Source organism: Gobio gobio (genome assembly GCF_949357685.1).
Source record: "Gobio gobio genome assembly, chromosome: 15".
Classification (NCBI taxonomy): domain Eukaryota; kingdom Metazoa; phylum Chordata; class Actinopteri; order Cypriniformes; family Gobionidae; genus Gobio; species Gobio gobio.
In genome coordinates, this window is record NC_137108.1 from 20636112 (window position 1) to 20660646 (window position 24535).

General features: G+C 41.9%; 1 protein-coding gene across 4 annotated transcripts in view; it reads left to right on the plus strand.

Annotated features, from left to right (window-relative positions):
• The window catches only part of LOC307138238 (ATP-dependent translocase ABCB1-like), a 45919-nt gene that overhangs the window by 8312 nt on the left and 13072 nt on the right, over window positions 1-24535 (plus strand). For 2 of the 4 annotated variants that reach the window (XM_079836436.1, XM_079836437.1), the window contains 20 exons: window positions 70-133; window positions 263-413; window positions 607-694; window positions 839-1030; window positions 1144-1315; window positions 8569-8693; window positions 8840-9017; window positions 9110-9223; window positions 9312-9422; window positions 11656-11781; window positions 11930-12133; window positions 13907-14077; window positions 14254-14415; window positions 15608-15841; window positions 15953-16102; window positions 16308-16412; window positions 20054-20131; window positions 20262-20345; window positions 20868-21071; window positions 21200-21300. In XM_079836436.1, the coding sequence (XP_079692562.1) occupies window positions 70-133; window positions 263-413; window positions 607-694; window positions 839-1030; window positions 1144-1315; window positions 8569-8693; window positions 8840-9017; window positions 9110-9223; window positions 9312-9422; window positions 11656-11781; window positions 11930-12133; window positions 13907-14077; window positions 14254-14415; window positions 15608-15841; window positions 15953-16102; window positions 16308-16412; window positions 20054-20131; window positions 20262-20345; window positions 20868-21071; window positions 21200-21300 (2814 nt within the window). The remainder of the gene's footprint in view (window positions 1-69; window positions 134-262; window positions 414-606; window positions 695-838; window positions 1031-1143; window positions 1316-8568; window positions 8694-8839; window positions 9018-9109; window positions 9224-9311; window positions 9423-11655; window positions 11782-11929; window positions 12134-13906; window positions 14078-14253; window positions 14416-15607; window positions 15842-15952; window positions 16103-16307; window positions 16413-20053; window positions 20132-20261; window positions 20346-20867; window positions 21072-21199; window positions 21301-24535) is intronic. The other 2 variants (XM_079836438.1, XM_079836439.1) reach the window with 1 other exon arrangement.

Genomic DNA, 24535 nt, shown 5'->3' on the forward strand with positions numbered 1-24535 from the left:
AATATGGTTTCATAAAGGGGGCTAGAGGGCTTTTTTCTCAATTGTTCTGTATTTCTTCTGTTTTAATAGCAAAAAAGAAAAAAAGCCCAAAACGAAGAAAGAGCCAGTGAAATCAGTTGGATTTTTTCAGCTGGTAAGAATGCGCATCTCTTCTATGTCACATAATTCAGTTGTAGCGTTTGTAAGCAGTGATGCAACATGCAATGATAAGCCCTGAGGGCAGAAGTCGTGTTTGACTCTCATGTTTGTTGTTGGGTTGCAGTTTTGGTATGCCACCTGTCCGGAGGTGCTGCTAATGCTGATTGGCCTGCTGTGTGCAGCCGCACATGGCGTTGCGTTGCCTCTCATGTGCGTGGTGTTCGGACAAATGACTGACAGCTTTGTGATGAGTGGGCAGCAAAATAATATGACAGGTATATTTAATATCACAACACACGTCATTTTGAAGGGAAACATCCATGTAAACTGATTATGGACTGATTTGAGTTCCTAATGTAAACTTTACCCTTAGTGTTACAGTTCAGCAATCATTTCGTAAATATTGACTTTAATGAGGTGGTCTGGAACTACTGGTTTCTGATACATGTTTCTGCTAAATGTTTGCAGGCAACTTCACCTCTAACTTCACCTTCACCAGCAACTTAACGTGTTTGGCAGGTTCCCCTGAAATAGGCATTGAAGATAAAATGACAAAGTGAGGAGCCGTCTGGAGTCAGATTCATTGTCATTCAGTTCCCTCATGAATAATTTAATGAAGTTTCTTATTCACTATAGTCACTAATTTGTGACTGTGAGATTCACTTCTTTGTTAACTTCGACCGGTGGTTTGTTTGCACAGATTTGCTTATTACTTTGTTGCGATCGGAGCTGCGGTCCTGGTCCTGGGAACATTCCAGGTAACGCTTTTCCTGCTAACTGCTGCGAAGCAAACAAAAAGGATCCGGGAGAAGTACTTCCATGCCATCCTCCACCAGCAGATGTCATGGTTCGACACGCATCCGATCGGAGAGTTGAACATTAGGCTTACAGAGTAAGTGAAGTGCAACCATGTTCCAGACTCTTGTTTCTGTCACCTGATAATGTTCTTGGGTTACTTTTCAGGTGTTTAATCTGAAAATGTATGAATCTCCTTTCCCAACGCAGTGATATAAACACAATCACCGATGGCCTTGGGGACAAGATCTGTGTGTTTGTCCAGTTCTTCTGCACATTTCTTACTGGTTTAATCATTGGTTTTATCTACGGTTGGAAGCTGACGCTGGTCATTCTTGCCGTCAGTCCCCTGCTAGCAGGATCAGCTGCTGTTTGGGCTAAAGTATGTATAAAGTGTCTTTGTCTTTTTAGATCAAATGATTTGATGAATAACCCTATACACAATGTATCTTACACAATTTATTGAATACAAAGTTCATAATTTTATATTTTAATCTATATATATATATATATATATATATATATATATATATATATATATATATATATATATATATATATATATATATATATATATATATATATATATATATACACACACATCGATCAGGCATAACATTATGAACATTATGATAAGGTGAAGTGAATAACACTGATTATCTCTTCCACACGGCGCCTTATAGTGGGTGGGATATATTAGGCAGCAAGTGAACAATTTGTGCTCAAAGTTGATGTGTTAGAAGCAGGAAAAATGGGCAAGCGTAAGGATTTGAGCAACTCTGACAAGGGCCAAATTGTGATGACGACTGGGTCAGAGCATCTCCAAAACTGACCAGTCAGGGTGCCCATGCTGACCCCTGTCCACCGCCGAAAGCACCAACAGTGGGCATGTGAGCATCAGAACTGGACGCCAGAGCAATGGAAGAAGATGACCTGGTCTGATGAATCACATTTTCTTGTACATCGCGTGGATGGCCGAGTGCGTGTGCTTCGCTTACCTTGGGAACAGGATGCACTATGGGAAGAAAGCAAGCCGAAGGAAGCAGTGTGATGCTTTGGGCAATGTTTTTGACACACGTACCACCTACCTAAGCATTGTTGCAGACCATGTACACCCTTTCACGGAAACGGTATTCCCTGGTGGCTGTGGCCTCTTTCAGCAGGATAATGCGCCCTGCCACAAAGCAAAAAGAAGTTTGAGGTGTTGACTTGGACTCCAAATTCCCCAGATCTCAATCCAATCGAGCATCTGTGGGATGTGCTGAACAAACAAGTCCGATCCATGGAGGCCCCACCTCGCAACTTCCAGGACTTAAAAAATGCTGTTATGGAATGCTATGCGTGACATATTGTTTACAAGCTGTTTGTTTACTCTTTCTGTATATGAAACACTGATTGAGCGATTACACAAAATATGATGCGTATCAGTAAGTTGTACTGTATCTTTCAACATACCTTCAGAGTTCAGATGTGCAATGTAAGTTCAAGCGGAATCCGAAGAAACATCAATGATCTGTCATGCCACATCAAAGAGCGTCAAATCAGCATTTTTTGTTTTAATTTAGTAATCAAATAGACAGAATTTGAAAGATGACACTTTCTTTTTTTTACGAAAGTAACAAAACACGGAGCGTATTGCGAGTAGTGGTGGTTAAAAGGGGTTCATGGCTGTAGCTATTCGTGTTCCGTAGCGAAAGACACGTAGCCCCAAAATTCGCCTTGCGAACGGTATCGTTACACCCCTAATACACCGGTCAAAAGTTTGGAAACAATACTATTTTTAATGTTTTTTTAAAAGAAGTCTCTTCTTCTCATCAAGTCTGCATTTATTTGATCAAAAATACAGACAAAACTATTGTTAAATATTAGGCTATTACAAAAAAATTATGGTTCCCATTCAGTCGGTCACGTTCGACGTACGTCGGACGTACCGACGAATTGGGATCACTTCTGGGAGCCCCTATCAGCTTCGAGCTATCTAGAACCGGCCAATGAACAATTGGCGTGCGAGATTTGCATCTCGTGCTCCGCCCCGCACCGCGGGTATAAACAGGAAGCGAGAGCAAATGCACGCTGTCTATCACTTCGGAGCCAAACGGCATATGAAGACGACTCTAAACACACTGTTTGAGTATATCGCTGCTATCAGCAAGACGACTAGAGTACCGGAGAATCCAGAGGAGACGCGTGTTGGAGGAACGGCACACTTCAGCGGGATCCGCGCTGACTCATCGGCTGCCTCTGCGAGCAGAGAAAACTGCTGTTGTCACAGCAACACTGTTGGTCTGGTTGGGTGTTTTCCTGCTGAGTACAGGCACGGGCTGCACTAACAATCCCGTGCGCTGTCGCGTTTCCCCCTGAGTGCTTCAGCACAGAGCGTTTCCTCACAAAAGAGCTTCACGGGTGACGTGGCGTCTTTTTCAAGATGTCTTACCACCCGTGCGTTTCTGGATGCGGTCGTTCCCTGTCCCCTGCTGACGGTCACAATCGCTGTCTCACGTGTTTGGGCACACAGCACGCTGAGGCGGCGTTTGTGGATAGTTCATGTTCCCACTGCGGGAACATGACTATCTCGGAGCTAAGATCTAGACTCTCCTACCTCCGGGCTGGGGGAGTCCCCTTACCCATCCCACGAACTAGGTCTACCCCTAACCCGGGTGGACCTGCTTCTTTGGATGTCCAGGGTGATCTGAGGATCACGTTTAGGGCAAACCTGCCGAGTGAAACTCCGCAGGCCCCTATTCCCTCTGCTCCGCAGCCGGTAGAGCCTCCAAGGGAACCCGCTGGACCCTCCCACGGGAGACCAGTGGTGACTTTTGGTGCTCCAGCAGACGAACAGATGTCGATCGCTGCATCGGAGGAGGAGTTTCAGTCCTCGGGGGATGAAGGGTCAGTTGTACTGCCTCCCTCTGGGAGAGTGGCAACGGTTGCCCCAAACCCTGAGATGGCTGCTATGCTTGCCCGGGCCGCCGAAAGGGTTGGGCTCGAGTGGAACCCTCCACCGTGTCCCGAACCCTCTAGGTTGGACAATTGGTTCCTCGGGGTGGGTCGCGCTGGTTCTCAGCGTCCCGCCCCGACACCTTTCTTCCCGGAGGTGCATGAGGAGCTCACGAGGTCGTGGACGGCACCTTTTTCTGCCAGAAACCGGCCGAGTGACTCCTCCCCCCTCACTACCCTCGACGGCGGGCCAGCCAAGGGTTACGTGGGGATCCCGCCAGTGGAGCGCGCAGTCGCGATGCAACTGTGTCTGGCGACTGCCTCTAACTGGCGCGGTGACCCGCGTCTCCCGTCCCGGGCCTGTAAGTTCTCTTCCGGTCTGACCGGGAGGGCTTACAAGGCTTGCGGACAGGCTGCGTCCGCCTTGCATGGCATGGCGTTGCTGCAGGTCCACCAGGCCCAGGCACTCCTTGACATGCACGAGGGTAGGCCTGACCCAGAGCTCCTCCGGGAGCTCCGGACGGCGACGGACCTCGCCCTCCGGGCGACGAAAGTCACCGCCCGTGCCATCGGTCAGGCGATGTCCACGCTTGTGGTCCAGGAGCGTCATCTCTGGTTAAACCTGGCTGACATGAGGGAGACCGATAAATATCGGTTCCTGGACTCCCCCATCTCGTCAGCTGGGTTATTCGGCGACGCGGTCGAGAGCTTTGCCCAACAGTTCTCGGCCGCCCAGAAGCAGACGGAGGCGATAAAACACATCCTGCCCCGGCGGCCCGCTGCTGCCTCCACCCTACTCGTCGCCGAGGACGTCCACCCGCCGCCGCCTCCGCCCCCGCCAAGGCACCACAGCAGCCTTCCACCAGCCGATGGCGTGGGGCCACCCGCTCAGGCCGCTGCCAAGCCAGGTGGCAAGCGCCGTCGCAAGCGACCCTGAGACGCCGCTCGGATTGCTTCATATGAGACCGCTTCAACGCTGGCTACACGATCGAGTCCCGAGATGGGCGTGGCACAGCGGTTCCCTCCGCGTCCAAGTGACTCCGAGGTGCCGCCAAACCTTCGGCCCGTGGTCGGACCCTCTGTTTCTCCGGGCGGGAGTTCCCCTAGAACAAGTGTCCAGGCACTCCGTTGTCTCCACGGATGCCTCATCCACGGGTTAGGGTGCCACGTACAACGGGCTTGCAGTTTCGGGTCTGTGGACGGGGCCTCAACTGCAATGGCATATCAATTGCCTCGAGGTGTTAGCAGTTCGTCTTGCACTCAGCCGCTTCAAAGTGCCGCTCAGAGGCAAGCACGTTCTGGTCTGGACGGACGGACTGCAGCCGTAGCGTACATCAACAAACAGGGTGGTCTACGCTCCCGTCGCATGTCGCAACTCGCCCGCCATCTCCTCTTCTGGAGTCAGAAGCATCTGAGGTCGCTTCGTGCCGTTCACATTCCGGGCCTGCTCAATCGTGCGGCCGATGAGCTGTCACGTCAGCAGGTGCTTCCGGGAGAATGGCGACTCCATCCCCAGGCGGTCCAGCTAATCTGGAGTCGTTTCGGGGCCGCACAGGTAGACCTGTTTGCCTCCCCAGAGACGACCCACTGTCAGTGGTTTTATTCCTTGACCGAGGGGACCCTCGGGTCGGATGCCCTGGCCCACAGCTGGCCCCGGGAAGAACGCAAGTATGCGTTTCCCCCAGTGAGCCTTCTTGCGCAGACACTGTGCAAAGTCAGGGAGGACGAGGAGCAGGTCCTGTTGGTCGCTCCGTATTGGCCCAACCGGACTTGGTTCCCGGAACTAGTGCTCCTTGCGACAGCACCTCCCTGGCCCATTCCTCTGAGGCAGGACCTCCTGACTCAGAGACGGGGCACCCTATGGCACCCGCGTCCGGACCTCTGGAAACTCCATGTCTGGTCCCTGGACGGGACGCGGAGGTTCTAGGTGACCTACCGCAAGCGGTAGTTGACACCATCACTTCCGCTAGAGCCCCCTCTACGAGGTGCCTCTATGCGTTGAAGTGGAACCTGTTCGTCGATTGGTGCTCTTCTCGCCGAGAAGACCCCCGAAGATGTTCGATCGCATCTGTGCTTACCTTTCTACAGGATGGGTTGGAGCGAAGGCTGTCTCCCTCCACCCTCAAGGTCTATGTCGCCGCTATCGCCGCTAATCATGAGCACGTAGATGGAAAATCTCTAGGTAAGCACGATCTGGTCGTCAGGTTCCTTAGGGGAGCGAGGAGATTAAATCCACCTCGTCCTCCCTCCATACCCTCTTGGGACTTAACTCTGGTGCTAACTGCACTACAGAGAGAACCTTTTGAGCCTCTGCAGTCAGCTGAGTTGAAAGTTCTGTCGTTAAAGACAATACTCCTGACTGCGTTGGCCTCCATCAAGAGGGTAGGGGACCTGCAGGCATTTTCGGTCGACGAATCGTGCCTGGAATTCAGGCCCGGTAACTCTCATGTGATCATGAGACCCCGGCCTGGATATGTGCCCAAGGTTCCCACTACTCCCTTCCGGGACCAAGTGGTGAGCCTGCAAGCGCTGCCTTCGGAGGAGGCAGACCCAGCCCTAGCTTTTCTCTGTCCCGTCCGTGCTCTCCGGACTTACGTGGATAGAACACAAAGCTTCAGGACCTCAGAGCAGCTCTTCGTCTGTTACGGAGGACAGCAGAAGGGAAAGGCTGTCTCCAAGCAGAGGATGGCCCACTGGATAGTGGATGCCATCGTCTTGGCTTATCAGTCCCAAGACGTGCCCTGCCCGCTCGGGTTAAGAGCCCACTCCACTAGGGGTGTTGCCTCTTCCTAGGCGCTGGCTCGTGGCGCCTCGCTGACAGATATTTGTAGAGCTGCGGGCTGGGCATCACCTAACACGTTCGCTAGATTCTATAGCCTCCGTGTAGAGCCGGTTTCTTCCTGTGTGCTCACTTCCCATAGTCAGTAACACCGAAGTGCCCGTTCTAGTGTCGGCTTGCTGCGCCATTCCCTCCCCTATGGTAGACGGATGCGTGCGCTTATTCTGCTCCAGTCGAGTTCCCCGGATCGGCGAACCCTGTTGAGTCCTCCGCAACCCACGGCAGTCGGACGTGGTGGAGCATTCGACGCCAGGTCTAACACTCGTATGCATTGGTGGAACTTGTGTTGGGCTGGGTTCCATATGTAGTGACCCCCACGGCGGTCCCATGTGTGTATTCTTCCACGGTACGGCGAGTGTGTCTTTCCCTCGGCAGAGTATCCTCTGCCGTCCCAGGTACGTGTTGTCCCCCTCCACGAATTGGCCGGGGCCACCCCTGGGACTTCCGTATGTTGTGCTGCCCACGGCCAGCCCATACGTGTATTCTCCACATGTTAACTCCCTCTGGGCATGATGTGGCTTCCGCAGCTGCCTTCACAGACACGCTTTCCCAGCGTTATCCAATACAGTCAGCTGAATGGGTCTTGCGGAACAGCAGCTTGGACTCTCCCTGCGTGAACTTTCCCGCCCGCATCAGATCGGGGTCTGAGGGGCTCATCGCTGGGCGCTGGAAGTGGTAGTAACTGTGGCGTTTTCCATAGGGGATCCCAATTCGTCGGTACGTCCGACGTACGTCGAACGTGACCGACTGAATGGGAACGTCTCGGTTACGTATGGTAACCCTCGTTCCCTGAAGGAGGGAACGGAGACATACGTCCCGTCGCCACAGTTGAAGTACCATCACTGCAGGTTGAGCCACTACGTTTGGCTCCTCAGTGAAAAACAGCGTGCATTCGCTCTCGCTTCCTGTTTATACCCGCGGCGTGGGGCGGAGCGCGAGATGCAAATCTCGCACGCCAATTGTTCATTGGCCGGTTCTAGATAGCTCGAAGCTGATAGGGGCTCCCAGAAGTGATCCCAATTCGTCGGTACGTCCGATGTACGTCTCCGTTCCCTCCTTCAGGGAACGAGGGTTACCATACGTAACCGAGACGTTTTCTATTTTATTTCTGTAGCCTAATGCAAAGCTGCATCAGCCATTACTCCAGTCTTCAGTATCACATGATCCTTCAGAAATCATTCTAATCTGCTGATTTATTATCAATGTTGGAAACAGTTTTTAATATTTATATGCTCAATATTTTTTTTATAACCTGTGATACTTTTTTGAGAATTCTTTGAAAAAGTTTTAAAAAGAACAGCATTTATTGAAAATATAAATCTTCTGTAACAATATACACTAGCGGGGTTTTTTTTGTCTTTTTCTTTCTTTTTTTGAAAGAAATTAATGTACTTTTATTCAGCAACGATGTGTTAAATTGATAAAAAAAATAGCTTTCTAAATTGTTCGAAAATATTTCTATTTGGAATATCATCAATGAATCCCGAAAAAAGTGTTGTGCATCAAATCGGCTTATTAGAATGATTTCTGAAGGATCATGTGACACTGAAGACTGGAGTAATGGCTGATGAAAATTCAGCTTTGCGTCACCGAAATATATTATATTTTAAAGTATATTAAAATAATAGAAAAACTTTATTTTAAATTTAAACAATATTACTCTTTTGTATTTTTGATCAAATAAATGCAGCCTTGATGAGCATAAGAGACTTCTTTCAAAAACATTAAAAATAGGTACTGTATATAATATTTTAATTTAATAATTTATATTTTATAAACTTAATAATTTGATTTGGTAACTGTATCAAGTTAAGGTGTAAGGCCCAATATATAATATCTCACTTTTCTGTTGCCTACAGATTCTTGCCACCTTGACCAATAAGGAGCTTTCAGCGTACGCTAGAGCAGGAGCAGTAGCTGAAGAGATTCTGGTCGCTATCAGGACTGTTGTGGCTTTTAATGGACAGAAGAAAGCGGTGGAAAAGTGAGCACATTCTGTACCTTTCCTCACACTTCAAGTTCATAACAAATGTTTCACTTAAAGGAAATAGATAAGAGATAAGGGTCTTCTAAATGTGAAGAATGCAACCGAACTGTTTTGAATGTGATCAACTATTTTCTGTATTTTAGGTATGAGAAAAACTTGGTGGAAGCAAAGGACTTCGGGGTAAAGAAAGCCATAACCACTAATGTGGCCATGGGATTTACACAGTTTGTTATATTTGGCACTTATGCACTGGCATTTTGGTATGGGACAAAACTGTCTGTGGACGAACCAGAGAATTACAGCATTGGAAGGGTCATCACTGTGAGTTTTTTTTAAGACTTTATGTTTCTGAATAAAAATTCAGCATGAAACATCTCTTAATAACCACCAACTTTTTTTACTTTTGACCCCAGGTTTTCTTCTCTGTGATGATTGGCTCATTCTCTTTAGGCCAGGGAGCTCCAAACCTGGAGAGCATCGCCAAGGCCCGGGGTGCGGCCTATGAGGTTTACAAAACAATTGACATGGTACAAACTTTCAGTGTTCGTTGTTCATAATAAAGTTATTTTTTATTATATGTATGCCCATATTGTCATTCTGGATGACCTGTTGCAGCCTCGTCCCATTGACAGCAGTTCAAAAGAAGGTCACAAACCAGACCGTGTGAAAGGAGATATTGAATTCAAGAACATCAACTTCAGCTATCCCTCCAGAAAAGATGTGAAGGTACAGCAGCAAGTTTTCCCACCTGTTAGGAATTTTATTATTCATACTATATATATATATATATATATATATATATATATATATATATATATATATATATATATATATATATATATATATATATATATATATATATAATAGCCAATAACTAATAAATAGCTTTATTAAAATTCAATATTATTTTTGTCTACATAAATTGAAACAAAATTCATAATTTAAAGGTACAATATGTAAGATTTTTGCATTAAAATATCCAGAACAATGTTATATATTTTGTTGACTTGTGTACTTACATTATCCCAAATGTTTCTAAGAATGTTTAAATCCAGAAAAATAAGCAATTTTAGCCAGAACACGAACAGTATCCATGCGTCGCCTATCAATGACATCATACCTGCATTACCCTCGATTTCAGGTTTTATTTTGAAGAAACCATGGAAACACCAAAGACACTTTCTATTATGTGTTTTATTAGACAAGGTAACAACTGTTTGGAGACATTTATAGACACAAAACAAATTATTATACAGTTTTATACAGTAATACAGCATTTTCTCCGTCATGCACTATGTTTTAAAATTAATTGCATGCCATTTAATATGATATTCTATCTGTGCAACAAGTGTCTCATTGCAGCTGCGGAGCGAACGCACCGAGTAACATTATAACAACAGTTTTTATCTCAACTTAAAACTCAAATTGATCTAATATGATAAAATAGCGCCATGTTACCCCACATAAGCTTGACCCAAGGGGGTAATCCAGCACCCAGAAAGCGTACCTTCCATAGGGGCAGCCATTGCTTACCAAGCCATCACCTGCTGTTAGCATTCCATTAACTCCCATTCATTTTGGCGTCACTTTGACAGCGAATAACTTTACATCTGAGGCATTTAAAGACTCAATTTGTCCATTATTTATTTCTAAAGAAACACGACAATGTATAAAAGGCTCCATTACCTTGGACCGTTTTTGTAAAAAATAGGCGAACTATTGCGTCATAACCACACGACGCTCTGTCGCACAGTAGAGAAATTACCGTATAGACCCGTATAGACAGGAGGAGAAGCTCGCAGGCAATCTTTTACTGTCTATGAGGCAATTTGTTCAAATAAATAAATACTATGCAAAATGACAAAATAATAAATCAGAATACTTACCAAAAGTTGCTCCTGCTCACGCTCTCTTTCTCTGCAAGATCCAGTGATTCAGATTTCACTTTGCACAACTACTAGCAGGCTTACAACTGTCGGACAGGTTGCTCACGTCACATCTACGCCGTCAAGCTCAGTCTGAGGCTGCGCAGTACGCTCAGCCATCAGGAAGTGAGTGCTTCTAATTGACTTCAATTTTCTCCGTTGAAGTCTATGGGGTCGCTGTGTCCATTTCTATTGCTGTCTATGGCTTGACCGGAAGAAGAGGAAGCGCTCGTCTGCAGCATAATAAAAGTTCCGCTGATGTCGAGCCATGTGTCGCGCTTGTCTCTCATTAGCAATCGCTTCAGCGATCTTGTTCAGCTCCCACAGCACTCGGCCCTGCTCTGCTTCATACTTCAGTAACGTTAATAATCTCATCCAAGAACATGATTTCTGCCCGCATCCCATCACGATTCTTTTCCACCGGCTGCGAGAGGAAAGACCACAACTCAATTTCGGCGTCATCACGCTACGCCTTTGTTTTGAATAGGCGACCTCTAGTGGCGAAAAACGACATTGTGTGCCTTTAAATAATAAGAGCTAAGTATACAGTATGAAAAAAATATATTTATTTTGAGATTTGATAAAGATTACTTTTAAAGTGTTAATAAATTACTTCTTTTAATAATTTTGGTAACACTTTAGTTTAGGGTCCAATTCTCAGTATTAACTAGATGCTTATTACCATGCATTTTACAAGGATATTGGCTGTTTATTAGTACTTATAAAGCACATATTAATGCCTTATTCTGCATGACCATATTCTACATCCCTTAATCCACAATACCTAAACTTAACAACTACTACTAACTATTAATAAGCAGTAGTTAGGAGGTCATTGAGGCAAAAGTCGTAATAGTTAGTAAGTAATAGTGAGAATTGGATCCTAAACTAAAGTGTGACCATAATTATTTTTATCAACCAATACTACATTTTTATGTCTGTAAAATTGTCTTATTATCGATATGGTGATGATATATTGTCCAGTCATAGAAATAGTGACATACTGAGGACTGATTCAATGTGTCCAATCGCAGATTCTACAGGGAATGAGTCTGAAAGTCCCTCATGGAAAGACCATTGCTTTGGTTGGAGCCAGTGGCTGTGGGAAAAGCACAACAATTCAGCTTCTGCAGCGGTTCTATGACCCAGATTCAGGAGAGGTAACACTGACATGCACAAAGCATCTTCTAATGAGTAAACATAAATCATTTCACCTTTCAGTTAAAGCTGCATTCCTTCACGTCACACAAAATATGTACATGTCAGGAATGAAGAGCTGATTAGTTTATGAAATGTGTGCGGTTGCAGGTGATTCTGGATGGTCATGATATCCGTTCTCTAAATGTGTGCTGGCTGAGGGAGAACATGGGTATCGTGAGTCAGGAGCCGGTTCTTTTTGGAACCACCATCGCAGAGAATATTCGCTACGGCCGAGAAGACGCCACCGATGAGGATATTGAACGAGCCATTAGAGAAGCCAATGCCTACGATTTCATTTCCAAACTACCAGATGTGAGTAGTGTAACATTTTATAACAAGGTTTTGACTCAGTTCTACCCCTAAAGTTATTGCATATTGCAGAATCAAAGATTTCACTTTTATGATATCAATAAATCAGAGTGTCTAAGAAATGCATAAAAATGGAAATGCATAATATATCAGTAACAAATTATATGGATATTTAAATGTCCATACACATTTCCCCTATATTTACATTTTAGATGACCTTTTCTATCATCTAATGCTCCATTAAGTTAATCTTTAATAATAATTATAATAATAATTTAATAACATATTGAAATATAATCTACAAATATACATTTGTCATATGGTGGGATGCCTAAATTTGATAGCATTTAAAATGATTGATTTTTCATTTTTTTTGTTTATTTTTTTTTAATTTAGACTAAATAGACTTTTGATATCAACCATTTATCAGTTATCGACCATAACATAAAATGAATGATCTGGTTCCCTTAGGTGAACGTGATTTTACCTGGAACAACATTCCAAACAACCAATCAGATTTGAGGGACATGTTTACAGTTTATGTGAAGTTTAGGCTTACACTAAGGGTTATGTGCTTCTACATTAGTGTTGTTCACCTATCATTTCCCTCTGATTTTAGGGATAATAAGTTATGGCCAGGGTTAGGTTTAGAGGTAGGGATACATGGTTAGGACTACTTTTCAGGCAGGAATGTTGTTCCAGGACCAACAAAATGTGTTGATTCAGGAACATGTCTTGCTTGGCAAAATCACAGTGACTGCTTGGGGATATAGGCCAGAATTTTAATATTGGTGGATCTCTATTTAGAAATGATCATTTTACAAATGTGCACTACACTAGTTGTGTTTAGTCTGAAAGTCTTAAATGTTTTAAAGGGGTTTTACTTTAACTTTAGTTAATGTGTAATGTTGCTGTTTGAGCATAAACAACATCTGCAAAGTTACAACACTCAAAGTTCAATGCAAAGATAGATATTTTCCTTTTAAGGATTCGCTTTTAGGGGCTGGTAGGGACTACAACAAGCTTCTTTATGGGTTAGTGACATCAACAATCCCTAAAATGTACATAAACCCTGCCCCCGGGAACACGCAACAAAGGAGGTGAGGCCATGTTGGGCTGCTTTAGAGAAGGGGAAGTGTTGTCGTTGTTGTAGAGCACTTTTTACATCCGTCTTTTCACATGTATTGCAATCCAGTACGTAACACAATAGGAAGTAATAAAAGCAGGACAACATAAATTTTAACCGTAATTAAACTAAACTATACATGTTCTATCTTCACGCAGCATATATTCTCTGCCTCTGTATGTATCTTACAACAGTTCCCACATGAGCGATTTATATATTATCATGACAGAATATGCTAGTTGATGACTTGAAGATAGTTAACTCCACATCAGCTACATAAATTCATCAACTAACCATTCAGAAACATCATGTTGCATTCGACATGTTGTCACTTCTTCTTGATTCTCTCCATCATTGTCATAGTTGTTTCTGACCTTTTCAATGCATGCCTGCTTAATCAGAGCTGCTAAGACAAGCTCTTGAAGCTCCGCCCTCTTCTAGAATGGGGGCCGGGAGCAGCAGCTCATTTGCATTTAAAGGGACACTCACAAAAAAGGCACGTTTTTGCTCAAAAAATGACAATTTTAACATGCTATAAAATGATATGTGGGGTACTTTGAGCTAAAACTTCACATACACACTCTAGGGACATCAGAGGCTTATTTAAATCTTGACCCCTTTAAAATGTTTTTTTTTTCTCTCTGAGATAGAAGCTAAACACTATGGTTGGGGAGAGGGGGGCTCAACTGAGCGGGGGCCAAAAGCAGAGGATTGCTATTGCTCGAGCTCTCGTCAAAAACCCCAGAATCCTCCTGCTGGACGAAGCCACATCAGCCCTGGACACACAGAGCGAGTCCATTGTTCAGGCAGCATTAGACAAGGTAATGCAATTCACTCTGCGACATGCAGTACTGGAAATATATATAGTTATAGTTGCAGATTTACCGATATGTGTATCTTTTATTACAGTTTTTGTTGTGGTAACAAAGTTTTAACCAAACAAAAGTTCAACACTGCAGTAAACAAGTGATAGATAATTGTGTGTGTTGTTTCTTAGGCCAGAGCAGGACGTACTACCATTGTGATTGCACATCGCCTGTCAACTATTCGTTCAGCAGATATAATTGCAGGATTCAGCGACGGCAAAGTGGTGGAACAGGGCAGCCACAGAGAACTCATGACCAAGAAAGGAGTGTACTATTCTCTCGTAATGCAACAGGTACATGTAATGTATGTCTCTTATAGGAGGAGGCAAAGGGAAAGAAACTGACATTATGAATTTCTCTGCTAAATGTATTAAGTATTATTTTGCTTACAAAACTAGAAGCCATGAAACTAATCACCTTTATTTTATTCTATTGACAGCCCATATTTTTAACAGTAATGCCAGTAAGAAATAATACACTTTTAATTATTACTTGAAAGGTTTATACATCTTGTATTATTCTAATAGCTAGTCAACAGATATTAGTTATATATTTATATACTAATTATAAATAATTGTAATATAAAATAATATAAGATGTAACTACCTTTCAGAAGTTTGGGGTCAATACTGTTTTCATGTTTTTTTTTTAAAGCCTCACCAAGGCTGCATTTATTTGATCAAAAATTCAGTCAAATCAGGAATATTGTGAAGTATTATTGCAGTTTAAAAAATGTGTCAACATTCATTTATTCCTGTGATGTCAAAGCTGAATCATTAATCATTAATCCAGTCACATGATTCTTCAGAAATCTGTTTAATATTTAACAGGGGTTTTTTTTCAGGATACTCTGATGAATAGAACAATGCAAAACAGCAATGATTTGAAATACAATTAATGTATTTATTTTCACATTTGATCATTGTAATGCAACCTTTCTGAATGAATAATGCTACTGTCTTTAAAAAACATTTTTACAGATCCCAAACTTTTGAATAATTTTGTGTGTGTGTGTGTGTGTGTGTGTGTGTGTGTGTGTGTGTGTGTGTGTGTGTGTGTGTGTGGTGTGTGTGTGTGTGTGTGTGTGTGTGTGTGTGTGTGTGTGTGTGTGTGTGTGTGTGTGTGTGTGTGTGTGTGTGTGTGTGTGTGTGTGTGTGTGTGTGTGTGTGTGTGTGTGTGTGTGTGTGTGTGTGTGTGTGTGCGTGTATTGTTTGCAGTGCCGTGACAATATAAATTGTATTATTATAATGGAAACAATATATTACCATTATAATATCACTCTTAAAGGTATAGTTCACCTAAAAATGGTGAACTATCCCTTTACTATGTAGTCTATGCATAGTTGCACAGTATAAATATGTCTTAATAATTTTTTTTTTTTTTTAACTCTCCCTGAATCCTTTACAAAGGGTCTCTCAAGAGGACCTCATATTTGGGTTTCTTTGGCATAACGTTTTTTTTTTTCCTAATCATTTACATTAACAGACCTCAGAGAGAACAGATGATGATCTTGATGCCAATGAAGATGATATTCAGGATGTTTCTGGGGGAGACACCTGTGAGGAATCTACTGACACAGAGACTCCTGAAGGAGGAGAGGAAATTAAAATGGAGAGTGGAACCCTTAGAAGTAGCTTAAGACGTGGCAGTGAGAGAAGGTCCCAGAGAAAGAAGTCATCTTCAAAGAAGAAAGGCAAGAAATCCAAGAAAGACAAAAAGGTACATGCTCCACAATCTCCAGTGCTTTGATGCTATTGAGAGTGAATCATATTGTGAGTCATAAATGGAGCAATTGGATAAAAACATTAACTAAAAAAAAATATCTTTTAGGAAGAGGAAAAAGTTCCAGAAATTCCTTTCTCTAGAATTCTGGCTCTGAACAAGCCGGAATGGCCTTACCTGCTGGTGGGCATTCTGGCCAGCCTTGTGGGTGGAGCTGTTTATCCCTGTGTGGCCATTCTGTTTGCCAAAATTATTGGTGTGAGTGTCCTTTGTCTTTATTCGTCCATCTGAATAAAAATCTCTATTGTGTATATTTTTGCTTCCTGCTCATCTCCCCATGGTTGTTTTAAAATAATTGATATAAAAATTGTGGATTGTATATTATATTAGTCCCATAAGCACATAGCATTTAAGATGATTTAACCAGGATGTTCAATTCTTAAAGAACCTCTTCTGTTTGTAGGTGTTTGCAGAGGTCGACCCTGAAGTAAAGCGACAGAAGACCATGATGTTCTCGCTCTTATTTCTGCTAACTGGAGCAGTGGCCTTTATCACTTATTTCTTCCAGGTGAGATTTTGTTGGGTTATGAGTGGCGTTCGCTGGCATTTCTATTGCTTTAAGCTGATGATACATGGGGCAACTTTTGTAGCAATGTTGCTGGGCAATGTTACAAAGCAATGTTGCTTGGCCACTTTCCCATTGGGAATGGGCGACAAATTTCTATCTGGATACTTTAGATCAGTCCTGGGCCCTGTGTCTTACCTGGTTGTCCGTTGACAGCAAAATTGCCTAGTAACATCACCATTATACTTGGGGTTAGTGGTTAGCTTAGTCCTTTGGCAACCCTTAAAGTGATGATACACGGGGCAACTTTTTGAGCAATGTTGCTGAGTGATGTTGCCTGGGCACTTTCCCAATGACAATGGCCTGGATTTCTCAAATTTCTACCTGGATACTTTAGATCTGTCGTGGGCCCTGTGTCTCACCTGGTTGCCCATTGACGACGACATTGCCCAAAAAATTGCCCCGTGTATCATCACCTTTGGTATTAACCAACCAGAAAACCTAACAACCATCTTACCGTCATGAAGGCAACTTTTGCACTGGCACAACATTTAAAAGGGGTCCTATTATGCTTTTTCAAAAAGGTCTGCAAGGTTACAAAGCTCGAAGTCCACTCCAAAGGGAAATATTTTATTTAACAGAATCCATTTTTCAAGAACTACAACAACCGACTCGTTTGGGATACAGCATGATTTTTCCGTATTTTGTGAAGTCACAATGTTTTTCCGGAATACGCCCTCGGAATATGCAAAAAAAAAGGTGTGAGGCCTGGTTGAGCTGCATTAGAGAAGACAGTGTTGTCACTATGTTGAAGAGAAGTTTTTTCCAACCTGTTTCCAAAACTCATTTGTTTGACTAAGGCTAACAAACTTAAAGTGGTTAATTTATTTTAAACGCTGTTCCTGAACATTATAACCCCAACGTATACTGCACATTTTACGGAGATCAGCTTCCAGAACCTAAGAGCGTACAATGCAGGTTTTGTGATCGATTACTGTTTGTATTACCATAGTGACAATATCATGTTTAAATGGTGTATAACAGACGTCTTTAACCCTGCTCGTGGGGACCCACTGCCCTGCAAAGTTTATTTACAACCTGCTTCAGCACACCTGCCAGTGTATTTTCAACAAGTGATCCTGAAGAGAGATTGATTAGCTTCAGCTGTCTTTAATTAGGGTTGGAGCTAAACTTTGCAGGACAGTGAGTCCCCAGGAGCAGCAGGGTTGAAGACCTCTGGTGTATAACATTGTATCTAAATGCATAAGAAAATTACAACAAAACAAAAAAAAACATACCACTCTAAAACATCCTGTGAAATCCGTGCTTGCAAAGTCTGTGCATGAAATCCATTCTACACAATCCTCTTGTTTGTTAACATTATCATACACCCGGCACAATGCGACGCCAAGTGCGGCGCAAGTGGTTTTTGCCAGTTTCAGCCCGACGCAGATATCATTTTCACGTCCAGCGTCACGTTGTTTAAATAGCAAAAGCATTTGCACCCATTTGTGCGCCCATGGGCGTGCTGGTCTGAAAACAAGGTGTGTTCAGGCGCATTGTTTGGGTGTTGCTATTTTGAGGCAACTGAAATAGACTGTGCCATTGACCAACTGAAACCTGGTCTAAAATCAATGGCGCAATATTTTTTTGTGTTATTTTTAGGGCGCGTTAGTAATGTGACAAATATTTAAATATGACAAATTAAAGGATTCAAATGTTTAAGATTATTATTGTGTACATAACAGTGGCAGCTGGTGATAATTATTTTTTTGTGGGGGGGGGAGTATCAAGATGCAAAACAAGATTTTTACACATTCATTTCCCACATATAATTGAATGAGGAAAGGAAAAACAAAAGAGAACAGCAACAACAGACTAGAATGTTGACTACTTGAACATAAATTTTGCTCTCCTTTCTTTCTGGCCAGCAAATTTTTCAATGACTCTTTGATTAAAGTCAGTCATCTCAGTAGTGTCATGTCGTTTGCATTGTTCAGTCAGATATTTGAGGTCTCTTACCCCCCGTTGTTGTCCACAAAACTTCAGTACCGACACTTAGAAATAAAAGACAGGGAAAGCAATAAAGGGCATTGCTAACAACACATCCAGTCAGCCCTTACGTTTCTCATGACAAGCGCGTGACACTCAGAGTGCAGCTTCATCCTCTGTCACTGGCTGCTGCTGCTGGATTTGTAAATCGGGTTGGTCCGGTTCGGGATCCTTTATCATTTTGTTTTCTTCCAAAGAACGCCTTGTGAAAGAATTTGGTCCTGCCATCTCCATCTCTACGAAACTGATCATCCTAACAAGGTTTTGGCGGAGTCGGAGTGACGTTGCCCGCGCACTTGCGCTTTAGTGGCCAAGAGTGTAAAGTTGAATGAAAGGTGACGAGAACCAATCAGATTGGATAAAATAACACGCATCCAATTCTGATTCGCCAGGGACACAACAAACTGCGTCTGGAGGAGGATCTTTTAGATCCAATTAGAGACCAGATTCAGGTCACATGCTGCCCGTATATTATAGACTCAGATAGACATCCATTTGTCCGGCGTCCCTCACGCATGAAACCGCATGAAACATATTGAAGAACATATAAAATAGTTAACCCATCAAAGCCAGTTTTTATTAAATGCTGAGGCTCTTAATAACAGCCAGCACATCGTATAAGTAAACTATTTTATTTTTATTTCACTTTTATATCATTTTTGTTTACATGTATATTTCTGGAATTTTGATGGGGGCGGCGTCCCAGCGCCCTCTATTGACCAGCCGCCACTGGTACATAAATATAAAACTGCCTACATGTCATACAGAGTTTTGTGGAATCTGGCTTGTCCCGTAGATGGTCTGCTCGCGCACGGTTAAAGCGCAAGAGCAGATCCGATTCCTCGCTAGAGAAGTGTTCAGTGTTTCCGCTTGCAAATTCTGCCATATAAATAGCGAATCCGCTATGGAGCGAGCGCAACTGGCTTTTAAAGGGAATGGGAGATGAGAGTCAGATTGGTTTATTACGTCCAAAACACACCCATTACTCATTAAGAGAATAGGGACAACCCTTTTTGACCATGCGCTAGGCACGCAGACCATTTTTCCTGTCATTATACTAGCAAAAGTACTTGCACGGTGCATTTTAGAGTTTAGACCATGTGCTTAGATCGTTAAAAGGGGGCCCTATGTCTGAATCGGGCTTAAAATGGTTAAAAATTGATGCCATCCATAATATTTATATCTGAGTAGAGCTTGCGGTTATGGTAAGGGGTGTGGCGTTTCCAGAATATGCGCTAAGCGGTGCCAATCACAACACACTGGGCCAGCTAACCAATCACAGCATGTTTCGTATTTCGAGAGGGGCCTCATTGAACCAGGAACTACATGCCGCGTTCGAGTTAGACTGGGGAGAGGGGTGCTGTAATAATGTAAAATATGTGTATTTTGAACAATCAAGCATGACAGCATATTCTAGTACACCCCAAAAGCAAAATCAAGACTTTGTAAAAGGGCATAATAGGACCTAGTGTGTATTTTTCAAATGTTTTTGAAAGAAGTCTATTATGCCCACCAAGGCTGCATTTATTGGATCTAAAATAGAATGTATTGCTGTGTGAATGTTTCACATCTGTTGCTCTTTCCTCTTCTAGGGCTTCATGTTTGGTAAATCTGGGGAGCTTCTTACCATGAGGTTGAGAAAGAAGGCTTTCCACGCCATGATAAGACAGGTACGGCACATTTCCTGCATCTCTCACTCTATTACTACATAGTAGTAATACAGTTGAGAGCTAATCTGGCAGAAACAAATGGTTATTGAAATGATGAGTGCTTCATCCTCAAGCCTGTTTCTCTTAACAGGAGATTGCCTGGTTTGATGACAACAACAATGCAGTGGGAGTCCTGACCACTAAATTAGCCACAGATGCGTCTCTGGTTAAAGGGGTGAGTGGAACACAGTGATTTGCCATCAGAACCAGTAATTAAGCTTTCACTGTGGATACAGCCTGTGTTTTTGGCTCTGGTTCATTGCTTCCATCTCTTTAAACCGTTATAGGCCTGGCTGAATCTATTTTTTAGTCGTATTTATGTGAGAGCTAATCCATATGACCACAGCTTCTGGTATTAGTAGCGCAACTTTATTTGAATTCGCAGGTACACTGACATTTAAAAGTTTAGGCTGGTAATATTTTAAATAGTGTTTTTAAAGAAGTCTCAAAATGGCTGCATTTGTTTTACCAAAAACACAGTGATGTTGTGAAATGTTATTACAATTTAAAATAATAGTTTTCTATTTTAATATATTTTAAAATGTAATTTGTGATGGCAAAGCTGAATTTTCAGCATCAGTCTGCAGTGTCACACGCACGATCCTTCAGAAATCATTCTAATATGCTAATCCGATGTCCACATAGCTTGTTTAGTTGTGTAGTGTCTTATTTGCTTGTCTCTTTTTCTCATCTCTAGGCAGCAGGATCCAGATTAGGACTAGCCACAAACACTATCTGTACTCTTGGCATCGCCATCATTGTGGCGTTTATCCATAGCTGGCAGCTCACCTTGATTATCCTTGCCTGTGTCCCCTTCCTCACGGGGGCACATTTCATCCAGATGAGAGCCATGGCAGGACACGCCTCCAAAGACCAGAGTGCACTGGAGATGTCTGGCAAGGTACGGTTCACTGGTCATTGACATTTTTTTGGTTTTGTTTGAGAACCATGTGATTTCGATTTATCCAGTAAATGATTCCGTAAGATTAATTGGTAGCTGATGGTATCTTTTCTAACTCTTCCGCTCAGATATCCACAGAAACTGTTGAGAACTTCAAGACGGTTGTTGCATTAACCCGAGAAGATGTCTTCTTCAGAAAGTTTATTGACAGCCTGAGCAAGCCATATCGGTAAAATCATTTTTAAAATAAAAAATCTTAATACAGCGGTTTTCAAACTGAGGTCCAGGGACCACAAGGGGTGCAATGGAATGCCATGGAAAATTTTAAGCAAAAGATAAAAGAAAAAATATTTGTGTTATTTCACTTTTTATTTTAGTATTAGCCTACTATAGTTTTATTAAAGTTTATAATTAATATTATACATTTTATAGTTGTCGTTTAATTTTTAGTCATTTAATTTCATGTTTTTGTTATTTTATGTTTGTTTGTTTTTATTGTTATTTAAGTTTAATTTATTTTTATTTCAGTTTTCATTTTCATTTTATTTAGTTTTAGTTATTATTTACCTCCAGGTAATCATTTTAGTGTTTCAACTTAAACTTATTTCAGTTTATTGCCAATATTAGTCAACTAATATTTATGTTTTATTATATTTTAGCTTTATTTTAATTAACAGAAATGTTTTAATAGATTTAGATTTAGTTTTAGTTAATGACAATATCTGTGCTTATAGGGTAACTGAAAATATTTAATTAAATTTTTTTTTTAATATATATATTTGTGTTAAAAGATACAAATATATATTTAATAAATATTTACTTTATTTAAAAAATATTTTTTATATTTAATAAAATTAGTTAATGACAATATCTGTGCTTATAGAGTAACTGAAAATATTTAATTAAAAAATTTTAAAAAAATATATATGTTTGTGTTAAAAGATACAAATATAAATTTAATTAAAGCTGCGAGCAGCGATGACGGGCTCAAGCCGGTGGCACCGCCACGCCGGTGGCATCAGCTTAACTGTGCACGGCAGGCAATAGGCATTTAAAATGGGAAAACATAAAAGGACTATGTCAAAGTCATCTGAATTCACCACATTAACTGCAGCAGTTGGTGCTGCTATGACCACAACAGCCACATCTATGAGATCAAATAAATTTAAATTAATTTCATGTCAGATGATGTCAAAGGTCAAATTGGAATGAGTTCACAATACCATTCAAATGCTGATGTTGTATTATTGTAACACTTCTCTTCATATGCATATCAGGGTGTCCGCGGGGTCTTAAAAAGTATTAAAAGTTGATAAATTCATTTTTGGAAAATGAAGGCCCTTAAAAGGTATTAAAAAGTCTTAATCACGATTTTATGAGGTATTACATTTTGTTCAAGCTTTGTCAAAAGAGTTTGACTCCAAAAAGTATTCATGAATATATTTATTTTCATCCCCATAACTATATAAAAAAAAAAACCGGTTTGCTCGGTCAGTGAGATCAGCTCGGGGCGCGCGCACCGTCTACGGGTGACGTCACATATTTTGCGAAATGCGCGGTTAGGTGATGTGTCGCCCTCCACACATTGCGAAACAGACTCCGAAATGGGGAAATGTAAATTTGCGGACTCCTGGTTGGAGAAGGATGAGTTTAAACAATGGCCGCAGGGTTTTTCTATGGTTTTTCCTGCATAGCGGCCGCATCCGTCAAATTTCGTGCCACCGCTGTCTGTCGACAAAACTCAAGACAGGCAGTCCCTTGCTCAGATTAGGCATGTCGTGGTAATTAAATAATCATCAGAAATATATATTGTCACATGATCTTTCAGCAATCTTTATTAGTATTTTATGATTTGCTAGTACAAAGTCATCTAAAGCCATTCCATAGCTGTCTGAATGTCTTTCCTCCGCTGTAGCTGTCCATCATTCTCCGTTCAGAATTCAAACTGCGCGTCGCGTTTGGTTACAGTCAGTCAGCTGTTCGGTAAAGCTCACTCCAAGATGATATATTCCCGTTATAATACTTGATATGTAGATAAAATAATTTATCTTCCTGGAGTTTATCTAGCGGTTTCTGAACGATGTTGTGCTCGCCACCCGGGTGACAACACAAGGCATCACACGCACAATAACCGGAATTTAAAACTGTGAAGAAACCGACCGATATACATAGTAGACTAGGATTTGTGCGCTCAACGCTCATCGTCTCTTTATGCCGTGAACTTTTCAATGTGCACTCGCGCTGCACTGCGCCCTCTGACTCCATGTTGCTTTAAGCGCATCATTCTGCACCCGGGATGTGCATAAGCACATTGTGCCGCGCTTTCATATATTTTCATAGTTTTGATTCTTGTTCTCACGTATCTATCATATATTTGTTGTCCCTTTACAGAGCTGCACATTATGTTTACAATAAACTATAAATCTTGAAATGTTATATTATTTGTGTAGGCCCATATAATTATTTACATTCATATATAAATTAAATATAAATAGTTTTTTTATAAATGTATTTAATAAGAACACAAAGTAATTTGTACCTTTTCATTAACATTAGAACATTAGATTTTATAAAAATTAGTCCAGAGATGTTTTTTCAAGAATTACTTTTTGTAATTGCAATTTCTTTTAACTATCCACTCACCTAATTTAAAGGGGCTATATGCAACTTTTTCCCCAAAATAAACGTAACAATAGCCTTTTTATTTTACCATTTATGACACAAACATCTCCTGATGAGCATACTGACACCTTGTCCGCTCACAGTAGGTGCACCTATAAGCCTGTATCCTATTTTTCCTATTTTCTGGCGGGTCGTCTTTTCCCGCGCTGTCTGCGGATGTGACGTCACCACCGCTGCGAGAGCGAGCAGAAAATGAGAGCAGTTCTGTTTTTTGGCCACAGGTGTCAGTCGCGAGTTTAAATTTCAGAAAAACGCATATAGCCCCTTTAATATATATTTTTGTCATAGCTTATGATTATATATTTTTATTTTATTGCTCAACAGTAGTTCTCATCGCCGATGAGGTCTTTACATATTTTGAGAAGGTCTTAAAAAAGTCTTAAAAAGGTATTAAAATTTACTTCAGGATTCCTGCATATACCCTGCATATGCATCATACGTGATCTTGGCAAACACAGCACATGACGTTTTTATTTAAAGTGATAGTTATTTGTGAAAGCCTATATGAAAGGGTTAAATTATCATCATGAAGAGAGAAAGTCACACACACACACAGAGAGAGAGAGAGAGAGAGAGAGAGAGAGAGAGAGAGAAAGAGAGAGAGAGAGAGAGAGAGAGAGAGAGAAAGAGAGAGAGAGAGAGAGAGTGAGGGGGAGGGGAGGAGAGGGGAAGGACAGAGAGAGTGAGATTCTGATTGAATAAAAACATTTTAAAAAAAAATCTAAACAGTGGGAGAGAGTTGGTATTTCATTGTCTGAAACTTTATTTTACTATAGGAATAA